The 18,999-nt window shown below is 42.1% G+C and overlaps 1 protein-coding gene across 2 annotated transcripts in view; it reads left to right on the top strand.

Moving 5' to 3' along the window:
• The window catches only part of SPATA6 (spermatogenesis associated 6), a 62,925-nt gene that overhangs the window by 33,111 nt on the left and 10,815 nt on the right, over positions 1 to 18,999 (top strand). For both annotated transcript variants that reach the window (XM_074961772.1, XM_074961773.1), the window contains exons 11-12: positions 6,717 to 6,816; positions 15,442 to 15,530. In XM_074961772.1, coding sequence (XP_074817873.1) covers positions 6,717 to 6,816; positions 15,442 to 15,530 — 189 coding nt within the window. The remainder of the gene's footprint in view (positions 1 to 6,716; positions 6,817 to 15,441; positions 15,531 to 18,999) is intronic.

Genomic DNA, 18,999 nt, shown 5'->3' on the forward strand with positions numbered 1-18,999 from the left:
ATCGAATTACAGTTTTAGATACTCTGCCTTTTAACATTATTAAGGTCAGCTCCTACCATCTGCACCACAGAGCTTTAGAGTAATGCCAGGCATCACTTGGGGTGAATCATCCTAAGAATGACCATACTGGGTCAGACCAATGGTCCATCTAGCCCACTGTCCTGTTTTCCAACAGTGGCCAATGCCAGGTGCTTCAGAGGGAATGAACAGAGCTCTCAATCATTGAGTGTTCCATCCCGTTTTCCACTCTCAGCATCTGGGAGTCAGAGGCTACGGACCCCCAGAGCATGGGGTTGCCTCCCTGACCATCTTGGCTAATAGCCATCGATGGACTTATCCTCCAGAAACTTATCTAATTATTTTTTGAACCCTGTTATAGTTTTAGCCTTCACAACAACCCCGGGCAACGAGTGCCACAGCTTGAGTCTGCGTTGTGTGAAGAATTACTTCCTTTAGTTGGTTTTAAACCTGCTGCCTATTAATTTCATGGGGTGACCCCTGGTTTTTGTGTTATCATGAGCCATTGATAACTAGATATTTAATCACTTTCACTCTTCTAAGCTCTCTGCGTATGATATCCTTTCTGGTGAGTCCTCTTCCCTCGGGTATCCTAGCCTTGATCTTACCAACATTCACTTGAAGTGCACCTCTCAAAACTATGTTGCCACAGTTCAAAGTTGGATTGCAAAGTCTCTCAGTCTTTCACATATATCACTACGTCATCAGCAAACAGCAGGTTCCAAGGCACCTCCCTTCGTATATTCTCACTTAGCACAACCATGACAATCACAAACATAAAGGGGCTCAAAACTGACCTGTGACACAGGCCAACATTTACTGGAAAATCTCTACTATGGCCCCGTTAAGTTTGACTATGATAATCACTCTATCATACATATCCTAGGATATCCATAGGATACAGAGGGCCCTCGACAAATTAGAGGATTGGGCCAAAAGAAATATGATGAGGTTCAACAAGGACAAATGCAGAGTCCTGCACTTAGGACGGAAGAATCCCATGCACCGCTACAGACTAGGGACCGAATGGCTAGGCAGCAGTTCTTCAGAAAAGGACCTAGGGGTTACAGTGAACGAGAAGCTGGATATGAATCAACAGTGTGCCGTTGTTGCCAAGAAGGTCAATCGCATTTTGGGATATATAAGTAGGGGCATTGCCAGCAGATCGAGGGACGTGATCGTTCCCCTCTATTTGACATTGGTGAGGCCTCATCTGGAGTACTGTGTCCAGTTTTGGGCCCCACGCTACAAGAAGGATGTGGAAAAATTGGAAAGTGTCCAGCGGAGGGCAACAAAAATGATTAGAGGACTGGAACACATGACTTATGAGGAGAGGCTGAGGGAACTGGGATTGTTTAGTTTGCGGAAGAGGAGAATGAGGGGGCATTTGATAGTTGCTTTCAGCTACCTGAAAGGGGGTTCCAAAAAGGATGCATCTAGACTGTTCTAAGTGGTAGCAGATGACAGAACGAGGAGTAATGGTCTCAAGTTACAGTGGGGGAGATTTAGGTTGGGAACGCTTTAGGAAACACTTTTTCACTAGGAGGGTGGTGAAACACTGGAATGCGTTATCTAGGGAGGTGGTGGAATCTCCTTCCTTAGAAGTTTTTAAGGTTAGGCTTGACAAAGCCCTGGCTGGGATGATTTAGTTGGGGATTGGTCCTGCTTTGAGCAGGGGGTTGGACTCGATGACCTCCTGAGGTCCCTTCCAACCCTGATATTCTATGATTCTATAATCCTGGATAAGATGGGGTATCCTTCTGGAACACCCTTCTGTTACACACTATACCAAACTATTTCTTATGGTACACAATTGTACGCCAAGACCATACTCAATTGCCATCTTTTTTCTCTGAACTTCTCCGTGGGGATTCATAGTGCGCGTATGGCATCAATTGTGCTCCTTCTTGGCATGAATCCAGCCTGATCCTTCCAAATTTCAACCATTCCACACGGACACTTTTCAGTAATCTTCTTCCATACTTTCACAGCAGGTGATATCAGCTTAATTGGTTGATAATTAGCACACATTGTAATATCTTTTATGTTTAAAAATAGGCACCACAAAGCTTTCACGCCATTCATCCAGCATTTTCCCTTTCTTAAGAATATAATTAAACAAACTTATAAGATACTTAAAGCTTTCCATTCCCAGTGATTTAATTTCACCCATTAGTACTTCATCTGGCCCAAGTACTTTCCCCTTTTTCATTTTCTTAAGTGCCTCTGCAGCCTCTTCCTTCTGTATGCAATCTATCAGGCCCCAGTTCAGCTTACATGTTCTTAATTCCTCCTTTGGGTTCTCCTCATTCATCACTCTTTCAAAGTAATCACTCCAAACTTTGTTGATTAATTCTCCATTTATTTGCAATATTCCATATTCATTTATAGCATAAGCAAGCTTGTTCACGTTCTCTCTTGCCCTGGCAAGTCTTTTGATGGTCTTCTCTCCCTCATGTCCTCCTAGTTAGTTATATAGCACATCACAGGCCACACTTTTAGCCCTCACAACACTTGTTTTGGCTGCTTTTTTTGCCTCCATGTATGCCATCTTCTCTCCTCAAGCCACTGACCTGCCATTTTTTTTTTTATGAAGGTTACCATTTTTCAGCTCCAACAGATTCTTTAACTTGAGGAGCCCACTACCCAAGTCTCCCTTCTTATCCTTTTTGGTGTTGGTTTAATCATTCCTAGGACTTCATGTGCCATTTCTAACAGTTTACTTTAATTTGAATCAGTTGTCCTCCACCCATCCCTGTGTGTAGTCAGGAAGTCTATGCATTACTCTTTGTTTGAAGGTTTTCTCATTCCCATCTTTAAGTTGCCATCACTTAAGCCTCGCTGGTGCCCAGTGGCTCAGACGTTTCTGAGGTCTCTGCATTCTGAAGTCCATAAGGAGAAGTCTGTGCTGTCCCACAGTGCGCTCTCTGGGTATTCCCTTACAATTGATTATTTGTGATCTGTCTAAGAAATCAGTTTGGGACTTGTCCTCCACTGGCACAAGTTATGAGATGGCTTCCCTTCTTCTGCAAGTGCAGTCACCAATCCCAATGCCAGACAAGTCTGTAGAACCATCTCCCCCCTCAAAAGTTTCTGGTTCCAGTGCCTTATGACCTGCTTCATATCCAGCCTTATCAGTTCCACTGCGTGCATTTTAGATCTGTTCCGATAAATGTCTTCTCATTGGATAGTATGTTTCTCGTAAGGCACAGCAACTCATCGAAAAACTTCTCTTTTGATCCTCTTCTAACTGTGGTGCACATCAACTTATTATATGGATAGTGAAATCTTCCCAACACAATTTAACATCCATTAGTCAGTCCAACCTTCTGGTAATCTCTATCATATGCCTGTGCGTAGTTTCATTTGGAATAGCTTCCAACATTATTTCAGGCAGTTGAACTCGCTGAGTAATAGATTTTGTAATCCTCCACCAGTTGGCTCTGCAACTTTCCCTATGATCTCTTGTATAAGTGCCATATTTACTCTTCACCTCATTTTAAGACCTCGCATAGTTCCAGACTTCCTCCAGTGAATGTTCTACATTGCAACTTCCACATGTGCGCTTACTCACTTGCTTCTTTAACTTTAGCGGCCTTTTCCCAGTTACAGTAGTCAAACAAGGCTGCTGTACCTTGCTTGCAGGGAACATCTTAGCTCTCTGAGGTACTTGACAGAGACGTCAGTTCACATGAGCATGTCTGCTGGATGAGCTTTATAGGTCAGCCATCCAAACATGCGACCTTTGGTTTGATATTGGAGTTTCCCTTACCCTAGGTGAGCTGCCTACGAAGGGTGACAAGCTCCATCTGTCCTGACAATACCTTTGTTTTTTTTAATAAACCTATTTAATCATCATCAGTTTAGCGTTCCTTCTTCGCAAACTCTTGGTCAGCAAAAAACCGTCCTTTTTTCCCTTTTATCTAGCAACTGTACCCAACAATCAATAATTATTATAGACGGGGCTCGTAGCCCTGCCTATTATTAAGGTTGCCCAACATTTCCCATAAGACCCTATTTTCAGTAGCTTATAACTTTACCAGACTGTTTGGGCTGAAATTTTCCATGCTGGGTGTCTGCCTCAGGCAGATTTTGGTTTTGAAAATTTCAGCCAGAATGATTCCCTCAGCTCTGAGAAAGAGGCTAGTGAAAGGTACGTTTTGTCCATGTTTAAGAATTTGAGTGCCCTTTTCTTTAAACAGCTCTAGCATCTCCATGCTTTCGAGCAGGGACTTGAAATTTGTCAGGGGATGGCTCTGCGTTGTCCACATGAAAATCGCCCCATATTTGGCCAAATTGTAAGCCATTGAAAAATTGCAGTTCACACATGCTCAGTAGAGACTTCTTAAACTGGGACTTGCTGGACAAACAGACTGGAGCTAGGAACCAGTGGGGGGATACTGGGGAAAGTAACGGGGGGGAGGTATGGGGAAGACAGATGGGATGAGGAGCCTGAGAGTAAAGAGTGGGAGCTACTGTGCGGGGAGCAGAGACAGAGATCAGATGTGGAGCTGGAAAGGGGGAAGTGGAACTGGCTGGGCAACATGACAGGGCTTGTGGGGAGAGATCTGTGAAACCTACTGGCAAAGGTCCCATACCACTCTATTGCTGGTCCACGCTGAGGTTGACAATCTACTATTGCTATCAGTTACTCCGTTAGCTTAAGTAGCAGAGGACTATGTGGTGGATCTAAAGGTTCCTTCCTTGCTAATATGATGCAACATCGTAGAGCTCCTATTTTTTCAGTTGACTATTTTAAAAATTGAGGGAATTACACACAGAAAAACTGTGTTAAAAACATTTTTAAGGTTGCAAAGTCAAACACTCAAAATTTATGAAATGCCAGAATTAAAATTCCCTGTGCAACCTTAATTTGTCTCCCTTGTGCATATGCATCGTCATAGTCTTTAATTGCATGATCACATGCTGTTAGTGACTTCCTCAGCATCACAAAGGAACACTGTGGCAGCAGGAGGAATAGAAACCCATCCTCCAGGCAGCATTCAACTGCCTTAACCATAAGACCATCCTTTCTCTTCCTGCAGTCCTCAGCCTCATTCACTACATGCCTTCCAAATTCTGCAACAAATGAGACAGGGGTCATACAGACAACAGCCTCCTTTACTACACAGTCCTGTTTTATCTTCAGAAGAAATCCACTGCACCGATTGAGGCAGAGGTCTTGTGGGGAAAAAACAGTACTTGATCATGTAATGAGACTATCGTAATGCGTAGACGTAAGGGGGCTGAATTAAATTTGCACAGGGAACCTTAATTCTGGCATCTCTTAACTTCTGAGTGCTGGACTTCGCAACCTGAATAATAATATTCTAACATAGTAAAGAGTTGGGGGGGAGGGTGAGAGAGAGAGAGACAGACCGCAAATGTGTAGGTCAGCAATGAAGAACATGTAAAAAGAGGCAATCACAAAATCTTTTTTTTCTCCATGAACTATTTAAGATTAACTCCTATTCTGAAAAGTTAAATGCATGGGGAAAGGTAAAACTGCAATCTTTTTAAAATGACTTTTTCAAGTAAAATAAAATAAACAGGGTGCATGTCATGAAAGAATAAAATCCATCCGTTTGTTTTGCATGAACAGATGGAGGTTCTTGTTTGATATGAGCGTCTTTTAAAAAAAATTAAGACTTAGAACTTTGCTACGTCTTGTAAGATGGAAACTGAACTTGCAGTTTCATAAAACTGTTTTGTGACTTTCAGGGATTTTTTAGTGGTTTGGGGCTTGTTCTCCTGTTTCGTTTTGGTGGAGGGAATTTCATGAATCTAATTCTTTTTGTAAGAAGAGAAAATGGGACTTCATTGCTGGGGATGAAATAATTGTTTAGCTTTTCTATGCCATAGCAGTAGTACAGATATGATGCAAACTGTACAGTTACAAATCCATGCATAGAAAATATGGACAATGCTTGCACATAATTGAAATTGTGGCTATATTTTCCCAATGCACCTCTTTGAAAGGTTTCTTTAGCTCAGTGATACTCAGACTGGGGCTCGGGAGCTGCAAGTGGCTCTTTAATGCGTCTCTTGTGGCTCTTTGCAGCACATGATATGAAAACACTGTGTGATTTAATTATTAACCCATCAGGATGCTTTTGCTATGTTAACTAATTGTAGTTGATAAAATACTTTTTTTATATATATGTATGTATGTATGTAAGCTATGTATTTCCCCTGTTGTCAGGGCCGGCAGCAGCGTTCCAAGCAGGTGCTTGGGCCGGCAGTGTTTCCGCGGTAGTGGCAATTGGGTGGCAGCTTCTCTGTTCTGCTGGCCGCGGCAGCAATTCGGCGAGAGTTTCTCTCTTCTGCTGTCTGTGGCGGCAATTTGGTGGCAACGGTTTTTTTCACTGTTTGGGGCGGCAAAAATGGTAGAGCCGGCCCTGCCTGTTGTACTGCTTAAATATGAATATATAGTAAATGAAACAATGAATTCACACTACTATGGCTCTTTTGGGTAATGCCGGTTGCTAATTTGGCTCCTGAACACCACTGAGGTCCGAGGATCACTGCTTTAGCTCTATCCCAGAGGAGAAAGAGAGGATTGAACTTTAACTTTCTATACATTCCAAATAGAAAGTAATAATTTCTGTTTCTTAATTTAAAAAAACTTCACAGCAAAAAGTGTCGGCCCTCTTTAAACTAAGAATATTTCTTCTATTATTTTCCCCCCTCTCTTATAGGTTTAACACTGGTTGGTCTACACCAGCAAATGGAGAAGAGATCCATAAACGAGTGAAAAATATTTTAAGGACACACAGTGCTAGGCAAAGGCTGACATTTGTAAGTTTTATGTTTTCAAGCTAAACACATTAATTTGTCACAAAATATTTAAGGGGAAAAATTGTCCCTCCTACAGGTTTTGTGTAATAAAAGATTTCTTTTCTGTGAAAGTCATGGACAGTGTGGCAGGCACTATGTAGCCTTTATGGACAGGGCTTGTGGGTAACTCCCTCACAGAGCGTCAAGGGATAGTGACATTATGTTCATCTTTACATTTCTCTCTCCTGCTCCAATTTAAAATAAACTTAATAGAAATGTGGTATGTGGATTGAGAGAGCTTAATTCCCAAGTACCTGAATGTCACGCAGTCAGGGATACTGTATTCAGCTGTTTTGTACAGGTATCTTTAATCCTCAGAGACATGTTATTTTTTCTTCATTACCTGACCTTCTATGAATGGTGGAGGAAGAGCGTGTTTTGTACGTAAATAAGGAGTTTATACCCTAGATCAGCGTATTCCATTCTTCTCTCAGTGAGAACTTTAAGGGCATTTGTAGTCAGATAAGTGAACCCATATCCTACTGTGTCTGAGACCTAGAAACATAGGCCAAGATTTTTTAAAAAGTTAAGCTTCTCCATCCATAAAAGCAATTCTGCTCTGGAAAATGATTTTGCAAAATTGGCATAATGAGATTCCATTTTTGTGTCTCGGTGACTCCAGGTCAAATCAATTTACAAGTAAAAAGGTTTTATTATAACTGCCTAACTCAACCTGGAATCTGAAAGTCTGTGTGTTCATTCTGGCTCATGCTCCCCCAACAATAATTCTGTAGTTGAAATGCAATTAACAATGCTGCTGATCTGTAAGCTAGGCTGGAATCCAAGTCACTCTCCTATAGCTATGTCGGCGAGTCAGAGGTAACGAGAGTAAAAACACTAGTAAAACTCAAATTGGAGCAGATCTACACACTAGTGATAATACTTAAGGGTTTTCATCCATGGAATTTAAAGGGTTTACAAAAGAGAGCTAGCGTTAGTGATGGGGAACCTGAGGTGCAGAACAGTGAAGTGACTTGCCAAGGTCACCCAGTAGGTCAGTGGCACAGCTGGGAATAGAAACTGGTCTCCTGACTTGCAGTGCTACCCTATCCAAAGACAAGAAGGGATCTCCTCTTTTTTTTTTTTTTATAACACTCTTCAGAGTAGAACTGCGCTTAAAAAAAAATCAAATCTATGTAGCCAGAAATCTCTTTAGTCTGAACCTATTTCCTGAAGTTTCAAGTTGCTCAAGTTAATCTATGTCCTTTGTGCTTTGTTGACATACTAAACAGTATGACAGTCTGTTAAATGCTTTTGTGATGTTTCATTTAGGGCATGGCTACACTTGCAGATGTAGGACGCTATGAGTTAAACCAGCCCTCGGGGAGCGCAGTAGGGAAAGCGCTGCAGTGTGTCCACACTGTCCAATTCAAGTGCACTGGTGTGGCCACATTAGCAGCTCGTGCAATGGCCACAGAGGGTAGTGCATTGTGGAACCTATCCCAGCATGCAAGTGGCTGCAACGTGCTTTTCAAATGGGGGGAGGGGGAATGTGACAGGGAGTGTGTTGTATGTGGGGGGAGAGTGAGTGGGTTTTTGGGGGGGCTGAGAGCATGTCAGCATGCTGTCTTGTAAGTTCAGACAGCCGCAGACCCCCTTTTCCCCCACCTCTCAAGCAACATTCCACACTAATGGTTGCTTTGTCCTGGAGCAGATAAGCAGCCAGCTGTCAGAAACGGAGCTTTGAAAGGGCATATCCGCATTCCTACAGCTGATTCCAAACAATGACAAGAGTGGCCGCTTCCGGGGATTATGGGAAGTTTCTGGAGGCCAATCGCAGAGCAGTAGTGCAACACCTTGTTCACGCTGATGCTGGGGTGTTTCAGCCAAGACGCAGCAAGCATTCTGCTTCTCGTGGAGGTGGATTACCAGGAGCGCTCCAGCTGCAGAGTCCAGGCACTCTTAAGTGCCTTGCCAGTGTGGATGGGTCATGAGTTAGGGCACCCAGGGCTGCTTTAATGCACTCTAACTTGCAAGTGTAGCCAAGCCTACAGTCTGATGATTCCCCTCTTGAAGCTCTACCATTGTATTGGGGTGAATACTGTTGAGAAATTTCCCTTCGCAAGATCTCTTATCTCCAAAGCGCAGACTTCTCTTGTCGCTCCACCTGTGCATGCAACATAGCTGAGGGTGAGCAAAACATTTTATATGCCATAACAGCTTACTGCAGCACTGAGTATCTTAAACCATTCTTTATTGAGAACTTCATGAATACAGACTCCTACATCTTCAGCTCTCTGGCACAAATAGCAATTATACCTGTACTCAGGTTTCACTGCGAGTATGTATAGATTAATGGAGTATGGAAAGTCAGTTTTGTTCAAAGGTTGATTTGAGATGTTGGTGCTATCACGTTTTTTGTCACTGGACATGAAGGAAGGAAGGAGGCTTGGTCTCATCTTTATCCTCAACATTCTCTTAATATTAAAACATTCTCGTTTTTCTCCCATCATGAAAATCTTACTGATTCCCAGCTACTGTATCATACTTTCCCTCCCCTCTTGATTGTATGGACAATTCCTTCCTACCAACTCTCTCTTTGACACCTTGTAGACTAGCTTTCTGTAGAGTCAAGTGGCAAAACTACTCTTGCTAAAGAAACCCATGACAATATCTTGGCAGGATCTAATGGCTTTAGCTCTCTCTTCGCCTTTGAAAGGACTGATAACGCCTCCTTGTCCCCAGTCTTCCAATTCAATGTACTGTGTCTTGGTTTTTCTCCTTCCTTTTTAACTAGCTCTATAGTACTTTTTTCTATGGCACTATCTTCTCCTCCTCTCCCTCTCTGTCAGAGTTCCTGGGACTCCATTCTTGACTCTGTCCTCCCACTCTCTCTGGGTCGTCTCATCCATAGCTATCTTTACAGTAGTAGTTACTCATAAATCTACTTCTCTGCTTCTTGTTGTTACTTCCAATTCTACATCTTGCTGCTACTTCAGATTCACGATAGTGAACCCAGGCTTGGCTATTCCCCTACCCCCCTTTATCTTTGCCTTTTCCTGAATTGGTTCATACCATCACCATTTTTCCTGTATTACAGGCTCTCATGCCTAGGGTCATTTCTGATTAGTCTTTGATTCTTCCGTCCTGTCCAAGCCATTGCCCAAACTTGTCATTTCCTTTTTTCACAACTCTTTCAAAAATTAGTCTCTTCTTTTCACACCCGCTGCCAAGGTGATAATCCATGCTCTAGTAATTTCCTTCCTAGGCTACTGTAACCTCTTCCTCATTGGCCTTCTTCTCTTCTCTTCTTCCCGTTTTAGTGCATCCAAAATGTATCTGCTAAGATCCACATGTTGTCAAGCTCTCCAGTAGCTCCACTCTGCTTTTATACTTTCGCTCATCTACACCCCTAACCCAGCCTCCTCACTATGTTCTGCCATACTTCCTGTTTAACTCTCCCGCGTCTCTTTTGCCCACTCTTAAATTTCATGTCTCTTTTCATGCTTCCCCCACTTCACACTCCAAGTTCCACGCAGCCTCTCTGGGTATGCTCCACTGCCAGCTGGCCTGTGCCTGCGGGCCTTGGGATAACGGGGCTCAGTCTCTTAGCCCAAGTCAACAGGCATGGGCCAGCCGTGGGTGTTTAATTGTAGTGTAGACATACCCTTTGAGAGTGATGCCTGTTCTGTGAAGTGTATGCTTAGCACCCTCTACCAGCTGTGTGCTATATTCCACCTGCTCTGACTTCAGACGGTTAGATTTTCATATTTACTGAAAGGTACAGTTTGCCAGTAATGGTGCTATATATGACTTCTTTACATGAAGGGATGAGAATGAATTGTTACTGCTTAGCCTAAAATCACATCCCTGAACTCCCGTGACTTCTCTTTTAGAGGGAGGACCAAAATTTGACTTTCCAAATTAGTAATCTACAAGTTTATTTACAAAACTAGGTGTACGCACAGACTGAAATTCTTGTCAAATGAAAGATATTCAGTCTGAATCCCCAGAAGTAGAGACAGTAACTAAAATTCATATAATTCATGTGTTTTTACCCCTCCATTCATATTCAGGTATGAGAACCTAGTCTCCTAATCTGATTTTTCTGTCCACTCTTGGCTATTTTTCAAAGCTATTGGAGAGCCTTTTTTTGGTGCATGTTAAGACTGTTTGACTAAATGTAAGTGCACACGCTGTACCTTCCAAAATTGTACATGAACTTCATGAGCTTGTGTGAGCTGCACTGCGGCCTGTTAAATACAAGATGTTTGTAATATTTTTTCTGTGTTCTAAGCACTCAAAAGCAGGTACAGCTCAGGTCAGTCTCTTCTGGTGTTCCAATGAATTTAGGATGGCAAACTGAATTTTATGACAGTCCTGCACCTACGTGTAATGAAAGTTTGCACAGCCTAAACCAACTCCAATAGTCCTGCTTCTCCTGAACACCAGACCATGACTCTAAGATAAAAGGATTTACTAGTTTGCTAAAAAAGCCTGATAACTGGCTATATTGTCTTCCCAGGAAGCCATAAATGGCTTTTAACTCTTAAAGAGGAACTGCAAATGGGGAAATGTGAGTCTTTTTCTTCCAAGCACCCCTTTTCCACTGGCCCTTTCTTGAAAAGTCATCATTTGAAAACACAAAAATAAAGCCTCATGCCATTCCTGAGCTGCCTCTGCACAAGGGTTTCCTGTCTCTTACCACCATATTGAACCATCTCTCCCTTACATGCTCACCCAAACTTGACAGGATGTGCTGTGTTGGCTTGAGCAGACATGGCCAGTTCTGCAGGTGAGTGAATGGACTAGCACAAGGAGTGTTGAATAATCATAAGGCAAGTCTCTGTGACCCCCTCTCCCTGCCCAAAAAGATGATCCCGTTTAGGAGGGCAGATGGGAGTGAGACCCAATGGGAAGAAACAGGAAGGCAGGACATCAGGCAAGATGGGATCTTTTAGTTTTGGTACACTTATAACTGGCTGGCTTTCAGATAAAAATACTGCTTCTCATGCTCTTTTGTTCATGTTCACTTCGCCTCTATTCACTTAAATAAGCAGAGAATTGCTTTTTGACATTTATTATGTATCATTAATTTGTGTTGCACTATCACCTAAACCACCAGTCGAGGATCAGGGTCCCATAATTCAGGGTGCTGTATAACATCCGGTAGAAAGACACTTCTTGTCCTAGAGAGCTCAAAATCTAGGTTGTGATAGGAGGCAACAGGTAGGTGAGGCAGATGAGGCGGGGAGGACAAGGTAATAATACAGCAAACAAATTAGCATACAGGAAACAGAGGTCTTGGCTCAGGTCTCCACTTCTGTCCAAATTTGTTATACTTATGGAAGGGTCTCTAATTCCTGTTATTCCAGAGGGCATGGGCCTAATGTCTCTAACCTTTCCAAATAACCACAGACCTTGAGATCAAGTGCAACATCAGCCAACTGGGTTTTGCTAGTTTTTATATCTGTAGTACCTTCTTAAAATACTGTGACCAAAACTCTGGAGACTATTCCAAAGGGGGCCACTACTGCTCCAATTATAATGTGTGGAAAACTAGAACTGGGCAAAATATTTCATCTGAAACTCTTTCACCAAAAAATGCAGATTTGGGTTGACCAAAATGTTTTGTGGATTTGTTGATTTTTGGCAAATGGTTTCAGGTTCAGAACAAGAAAAAAACAGGAAATGTTGAAATGAACTATTTTGCCTTAATTTAAATGAAATATTTTGATTTTTGGGGGCTGGCTTCACCAGGAGATGTAGGTACCATTCACAAAATGGAAGTGAAGGTGATGGCAGTGCCCCACTTATATGGAGTAGCTCAGTGGTTAGAGCACCCACCTAGGGAGACTCTGGTTCAAATCCCCACTCTGGAACAAGGACTCAGGTCTCCCGCCTCCCAGGTGAACGTCCTAATCACCAGGCTATCAAGTATTCTGGGTGGGGCTCGCCATCATCTCCTGTTGAAGCTGTTCCACATAGTATATCCACTGGGCCAGAGAAAGTGAGAACAACTCTATACTATAATCCTAGTGGTTATGGCACTGACCTGGACTTCAGTCCCTGCTCCTATGAATATTTATTTGATTTATTTTTGGTTTTTGGACCTGCTAGCAAACCAAAAACTCTGTTATTCAGACAGCTCTATGGACAGCATCTTCCTGTTTACATTTGATGCATCTTCTTATGCCTTCCAAAATTTAATTTGCTTCTGGCAAACATTTCCGGGTTTATCACTGCACCTGATTCCTTCTGCTTGGTGCTTTGTAGTGTGTGACTGCTGAGGGCAGTGTCAGATTTCCTGTTTACACATGCACCCTCATTACCTTCTATTTCTCTATGATAAATAGTGTTAGCCTTTCCACTGTCCTAGGCCATTCAGCTTGCTCTCCATTTTATTTCTTTTTTTCCTTTATATTCACTGTCCTGTTTCCCAGTTTTGTGTTCTCAACCAGTTTGATTAGATTAACGGCATATGTGAAAAGTAATTTGTTCACTAATCCTTGCAACAGTGGGCTTCTGCTGAAAACATCCTCTAGCTTCAACTCTGTATAGTCCTTTATTCTATGCCTGCACAGTAAGTGTGGGTAAGTAAGGGAAGGGTGTGACACTACACCCCCATATTGTTATGATATGATTATGGCATAACAATGATGTATTTTATACAAGATAGGTCATGTGACGTATCATTGAAAAGGTTATGATTTACTGAATAAGATTATCCTATCTGTATACATTTTTGTATCTGAAGTTAGGAATATTGTCTATGCATCTATTACAAATGTGTTTACGCCTGGGGAATGCCCATTAGGCAGAATGCAATCAGTCTAGATGTCTGGTTGGGAAGGGCCATTAGGGGGAGCAATAGGTTTTAGGAGATGCTAATCTCCCGCCAGGGGAGCCTTGCTGGGGATGCTGCAAACAGCCTCTGAGTCATGGCTGCGGTGGCCCTACAGGGACATGTGACCCAGTCACCTGATATTGGACTCCATGATAATACCAGTGTTTTTCTGCTGACTGGGGCACGGGAATCAAACTGGGACACAAAGGGTTCCCACCATATGTAAAACTATTTAAGGCAGGGGAGTGACATCATTGTGGTTGGTTCTTTGCTGGCTCCCTGCCCAAGATGACTGCTGTAAAAACACCTAAGAAACAAAAAGACTGAGCTGGGGGAGAAGGGCTGAACCCAGGCTAAAGGGTTATCTAGCCTGTGAAAGGAATAGCTGGAATTTTAAGCTGCAAACCAAGTGCAGCTTGCCTTCAAGATTCTCTGCAATTTGCCTAAAACAACATTTAGGGTGAGAATTTGCTACACATCTCCAATTTCTTTAATAAATTAAACTTAGATTGTGTGTTTGTTTTGTTTACGAGGTAATCTGCTTTGATCTGTTTGCTTTCCCTTATAATCACTTACAATCTATCTTTTGTAGTTAATAAACTTGTTTTGTTTTGTCTAAGACCAGTGTGTGGAAAACATAACTGTGGGGCAGAAAGCTGTGTATATTCCTCTCCACATTGAGGGAGGGGGTGAATTTCGTGAGCTTATGCTGTACAAATCTCTGTGCAGTGCAAGACGGTATAATTTTGGGTTTACCTGCTGGAGGGGGGTGTGCACATGAGTACTGGTCAATTCCTTAGCTGAGCCTTCCCATGCAGAGCTGATCTCAGCATCTCTGTGAAGCTGCAGCTGGGTGTGTCCCTACCTGTATGTGTGCTGGTAAAGTTGAGTCTGACGCGTGAGGAAGGGCTTGGCAGGCTGCACAACAATACAGCGGAGAGGAGACCCAGGCTGGTGGGTCAGGCGGGCCAGTGGTACCCCAGTTCCAAGTGGTACCCTGGCTGGGGGGGAACCCATCACAAAGGGATTCCTACCTTCTAGTCTTGGTTGTTCTACTGACTTTCAGTGGGTAATATGCTACTTACCTTTCGCACAGGGGACCAATTCTTTAATGTCTGTTAAGCGCTCAGAAGATGAAGAATCCTAAGTAGTTACTTTTTAAGACTATCTCTGCAGAGTCAGTAAATAGATCATAGGTACCTTAAAGTCTGGTAAACTAAGTACATACCCTTCTCAGCCCCACATACCTGATTTAGTTGGGGATTAGGTCCTGCTTTGAGCAGGGGGTTGGACTAGATGACCTCCTGAGGTCCTTTCCAACCCTGATATTCTATGATTCTCCCTGGAATGAACATTTTTTGTCCTCTAGAATGCCACTAACTGGTTAAAATGCATGACCTGTCTGACACTGACATATCATAATGAGCTAATGAGTCTTTATGATTCCATTTTCCCCTTATGCAAGATACAAATGCAGTGCTGCCACCAGCATGCGTCCTAGCACTCAACCCTGTGTGTGTATAGTAGGCATGAGTGACTGCCATCGTCTACACAGGCCCTTGGATGGACAGATCCCAGAAATTCTTTCCACTTTATTACCTGAAAATTATTAGCTGAGTTCCAGTGATTTTAATTAAACTGATCATAAGTAGGATTTGGTTCATTACACCTTTTCCTTTCTCTCCCTCAAGAAATGTAAGCAGTTTAATAGTCATTTACTAAATGGAAGGAAACTATTTTTAAATGAAACTATTGTAATCAGAACCCGGGCTAATGAGAATTTGATTTCTGTTTTTTAGGATGAGAGTAACTCATCGAAAGGAGACTCAAGTAAGACCAGAGAAGTTTCATGTAAAGACTCATTATGTGGCAGTGAACTACAGAGCAGGTATGACGTTTGGTTATGTGGTCCTATCTGGTAATTGGTATAGAAACAACATGTACACCACATGGCTAACATCTAGCTGCAAAATGGGTGCTTAAAGAATTCATTTTCTATTTTAAATTATGCTGTAAAATGGCCAGATGGTTCTCTGAGTTAGGCTTACTAAGATTTTTTTACCTAAAAGCAAAAATACACTTAATTATCATTGTGTCTTCCATGCTGCTCTGACTGACACTGTGTCAGTGTAACCTTCATTAATCCCTATTTTCAGGATTCAGAGTAGCAGCCTTGTTAGTCTGTATTTGCAAAAAGAAAAGGAGTACTTGTGGCACCTTAGAGACTAACCAATTTATTTGAGCATAAGCTTTCGTGAGCTACTTATGCTCAAATAAATTGGTTAGTCTCTAAGGTGCCACAAGTACTCCTTTTCTATTTTCAGGATGTATGCGGTCATAAAAATGATCATTGGACAGTAATTTGGATTTTATCATCTCACAGAGCAAATTTTCTATTTTTTAAAAAGTATTTCGTTATCTTTTAAATTACAGAAATGTGAAAATTGATGCTTAGTAGCTAGACAGCTTTTCCCAGGCATGTAACTGAGAGGATTTTTTTTTTTTAAATTTAAGATCAAGTGTTGTACTCTATGCTTCATCTGTGATAGGGTGGATTAAACACAGTACTAGACAGTTTAGTGTATGTATTTCAGATGAGACTTCAAAAACTGAAGTCCTATCTGATTTATATAGGCCTAGTATCTTTGGGCACTCTTCATCTGAAGAGGTACTTGCTCCAGTGTTCTTAATCATAGTGCACTGGTTCAGTGCCATCCTGTACCCTAGAGATTCTTGCGACTAGGGGTGGGGGTGGGAGGGGGGCTTGAGAAAAGGTCCGTTGGTGGTAGTTTGTGAAACACTTTGGGATTTCTGAAGATGAAAGGCACTATATACATCTAAAACATTATTAAGTCTATGTACCTTTGCTTTTTGTTTTAAAAAAGCCCTCCAGAATTTCAGTGCTAAATCTAGGTGGATTTGACGTAAAATAGCTATGTTTTGACACTTAAATGTGATGCAAACTTTCACAATGATTGCCAAGTCATCACTGTATATGCAGACAGGAAGAACATTCATACTGTGCAGTGTAGTGAACTTGTAACTTTTAGTGGTTTGCTGTTAGCATCGTTTAAAAAACCCTACATTTTAATTTCTGCAGTTAGGGTGTAACTAAGGGTTACGATAACAATCATTCTCTCTTCTGTCAAAGAGCACTTACTTTTCTCTTTATCAAGTTTTAGAGCAATTCCTAGGTAAGTTGTTGCTAACACTTCTATACTTACTGCCACCGCTTTATCATAAGTGTATCCCTTATGTTCCCTTACCCTGCCAGTTGAAGCAAACAAAGTATCTGTATGTCTATGTACATGCATCTCTATATTGAGACAGCTTTGGGACTTTGATGTTGAAACGTCAAGCCTTGGGGGAAAAAAAAACCAACAAATCCCAGTACTACAGTATTAAGAAATGACGGGATATGAAATGGGGCACTCAAGTTGGGAAAGTACTGCATCTTGGAGTTAGACACTGGCAACACTAATTCCACTCCACAGAAGGCAAAGAGACATAAGAACTCAAGGATAATCCGGCAGCTCAGGGTTTGCACAGTTTTTGTCAACAGGATACAAGGACAGAGACAAAGTTCAGAGGAGGACGTGGTACTGCTGACCAAATGTCTGCAGTAAAGTAGATAATTGAAAACCACTGGGAGTATGGAAAAGGTCCATCTTGTGTGAAATATTTAGTGTATGACTCACTCTGAAAAGAACTTCTGGGACTCCTAAAGGAGATGTATGAGGGAATAAAAGCACATGACAGGTATTTCAGAGTGGGGAGTTGTGTGCAGAAATCCTGCTGTTAATGATTTGTGTGTGTAATTCCCAGATCACTTCGCTCAGATTGTCAGGATGGTTTCCAGTTAAGACAAGAGACTGGCTTTTCTGTAACATGGCTGTCTTTGTCCATACCAATGCTGCATATCTCATGAGCAAGCAGTGACTAATGGAAATACACCAAAAATAGACAGCCCTTAAGCTTTAAGGCTTTGTCATGACCTTGATATGGAATTTGCTGACTTTACTCTCATTCTTGACGAGTCAGCCATGTTTGCCACTGTGATGGTTTTTGAATGGAAGCACATGAGGAACTTTAGTTTTTCTGGCCCAAATTACGTTTTAGTAGAAGAAAGTGAAAATACAGACTCTAGGAAGCCCTCTGTCTAAATAAGAAAGTAGAACTGTTCGTTGAGTTGTATATATGAAGGAGGATGCATTGTCCTAGTAGGATATTTATTTGCTGGACTGTGGTCTGTGGCTTCTCTTCTGGAGGACAGGTAGTAGTATGGGCTGTGTGCTAGGGGGCTTATTCCTTCACCCACTTACTTCCCTGGTCCTTCTCGCATGAACAGAGAGCAACAATACCCGAAGTCCAAAGGTGCAAACAATTCGATGTTTATTGGGGTGAACTTCCAGCAAGCATGATTCCAGTTTCCTTCCTTAGTATCCTCCTTCCCAGCTCTGACACCACAGAGCCTTACACCTGTGCCCTTGTTCCCATTCCTGCCCTTAGCCAAACATTATTCCAATTTCCTTACCCCCATTCCCTGTTCCCATTTCCCCCTTTAGCAAAACATGACTGCAATTTCCTTACCCACATTCCCTGTTCCCATTTTCCCCCTACACACCCACCCCCTCACTTCCTGATTGACTGCAGACTATATAGTAAGACTTGAGTTCTGCTTTGCTATACCTTAACCAATCACTTTCCTGAAATTTAACTAACCAATCCTAACATGTTGTAACATGATTATGTAACCAATTATATCCCAGCACTTTAATTAGTTTACACCCAGCAAAATTAATTATACAGCAGACAGGAACAATCACAGAACCAGACAGAGATTATACAGACAAACAATAGCAAAGTGGGAACTATAATGACAAAACAATACAGAAGTGAGGATTTCACATCCCAGCTATTGATAAGTGAGTTCTTGCCAGACAGGATGCTATCAAACTAAGTTTCCTTTTACATTTTCTAGGCACTTCCCTTTCTCTGGAGGTGATGGGCGCTATCAGGACAGGATTGTATTCCTAAGAGCCCAATAGTACCTTCTTTCAATGTGACTAGTTTGGAATGTGAGGATGTGACCATTTGCTTCCCAGCTTATGGCTGCCTCTGTTGCTTAGCCAAAGGCCTTAGCCTAAGAACAGGGCCTCAGACTGTCACAGTAAGAGAATGCCCTTACACCGGCAGACAGTGATTTTGATTCTCTTTTGTACCTCTATAACTAGCCAAGTGATAAGAATACACCTAAATTCTTAGAGTACAGGCCTTTACAGACAGGCCTGAATATCTATATCCTAACACTGTGCAAAAGAAAATACTAATCTGGTATCTTGACCTAGCCCCAATTC

The sequence above is a fragment of the Natator depressus genome, chromosome 8 (assembly GCF_965152275.1).
Source record: "Natator depressus isolate rNatDep1 chromosome 8, rNatDep2.hap1, whole genome shotgun sequence".
Lineage (NCBI taxonomy): Eukaryota > Metazoa > Chordata > Testudines > Cheloniidae > Natator > Natator depressus.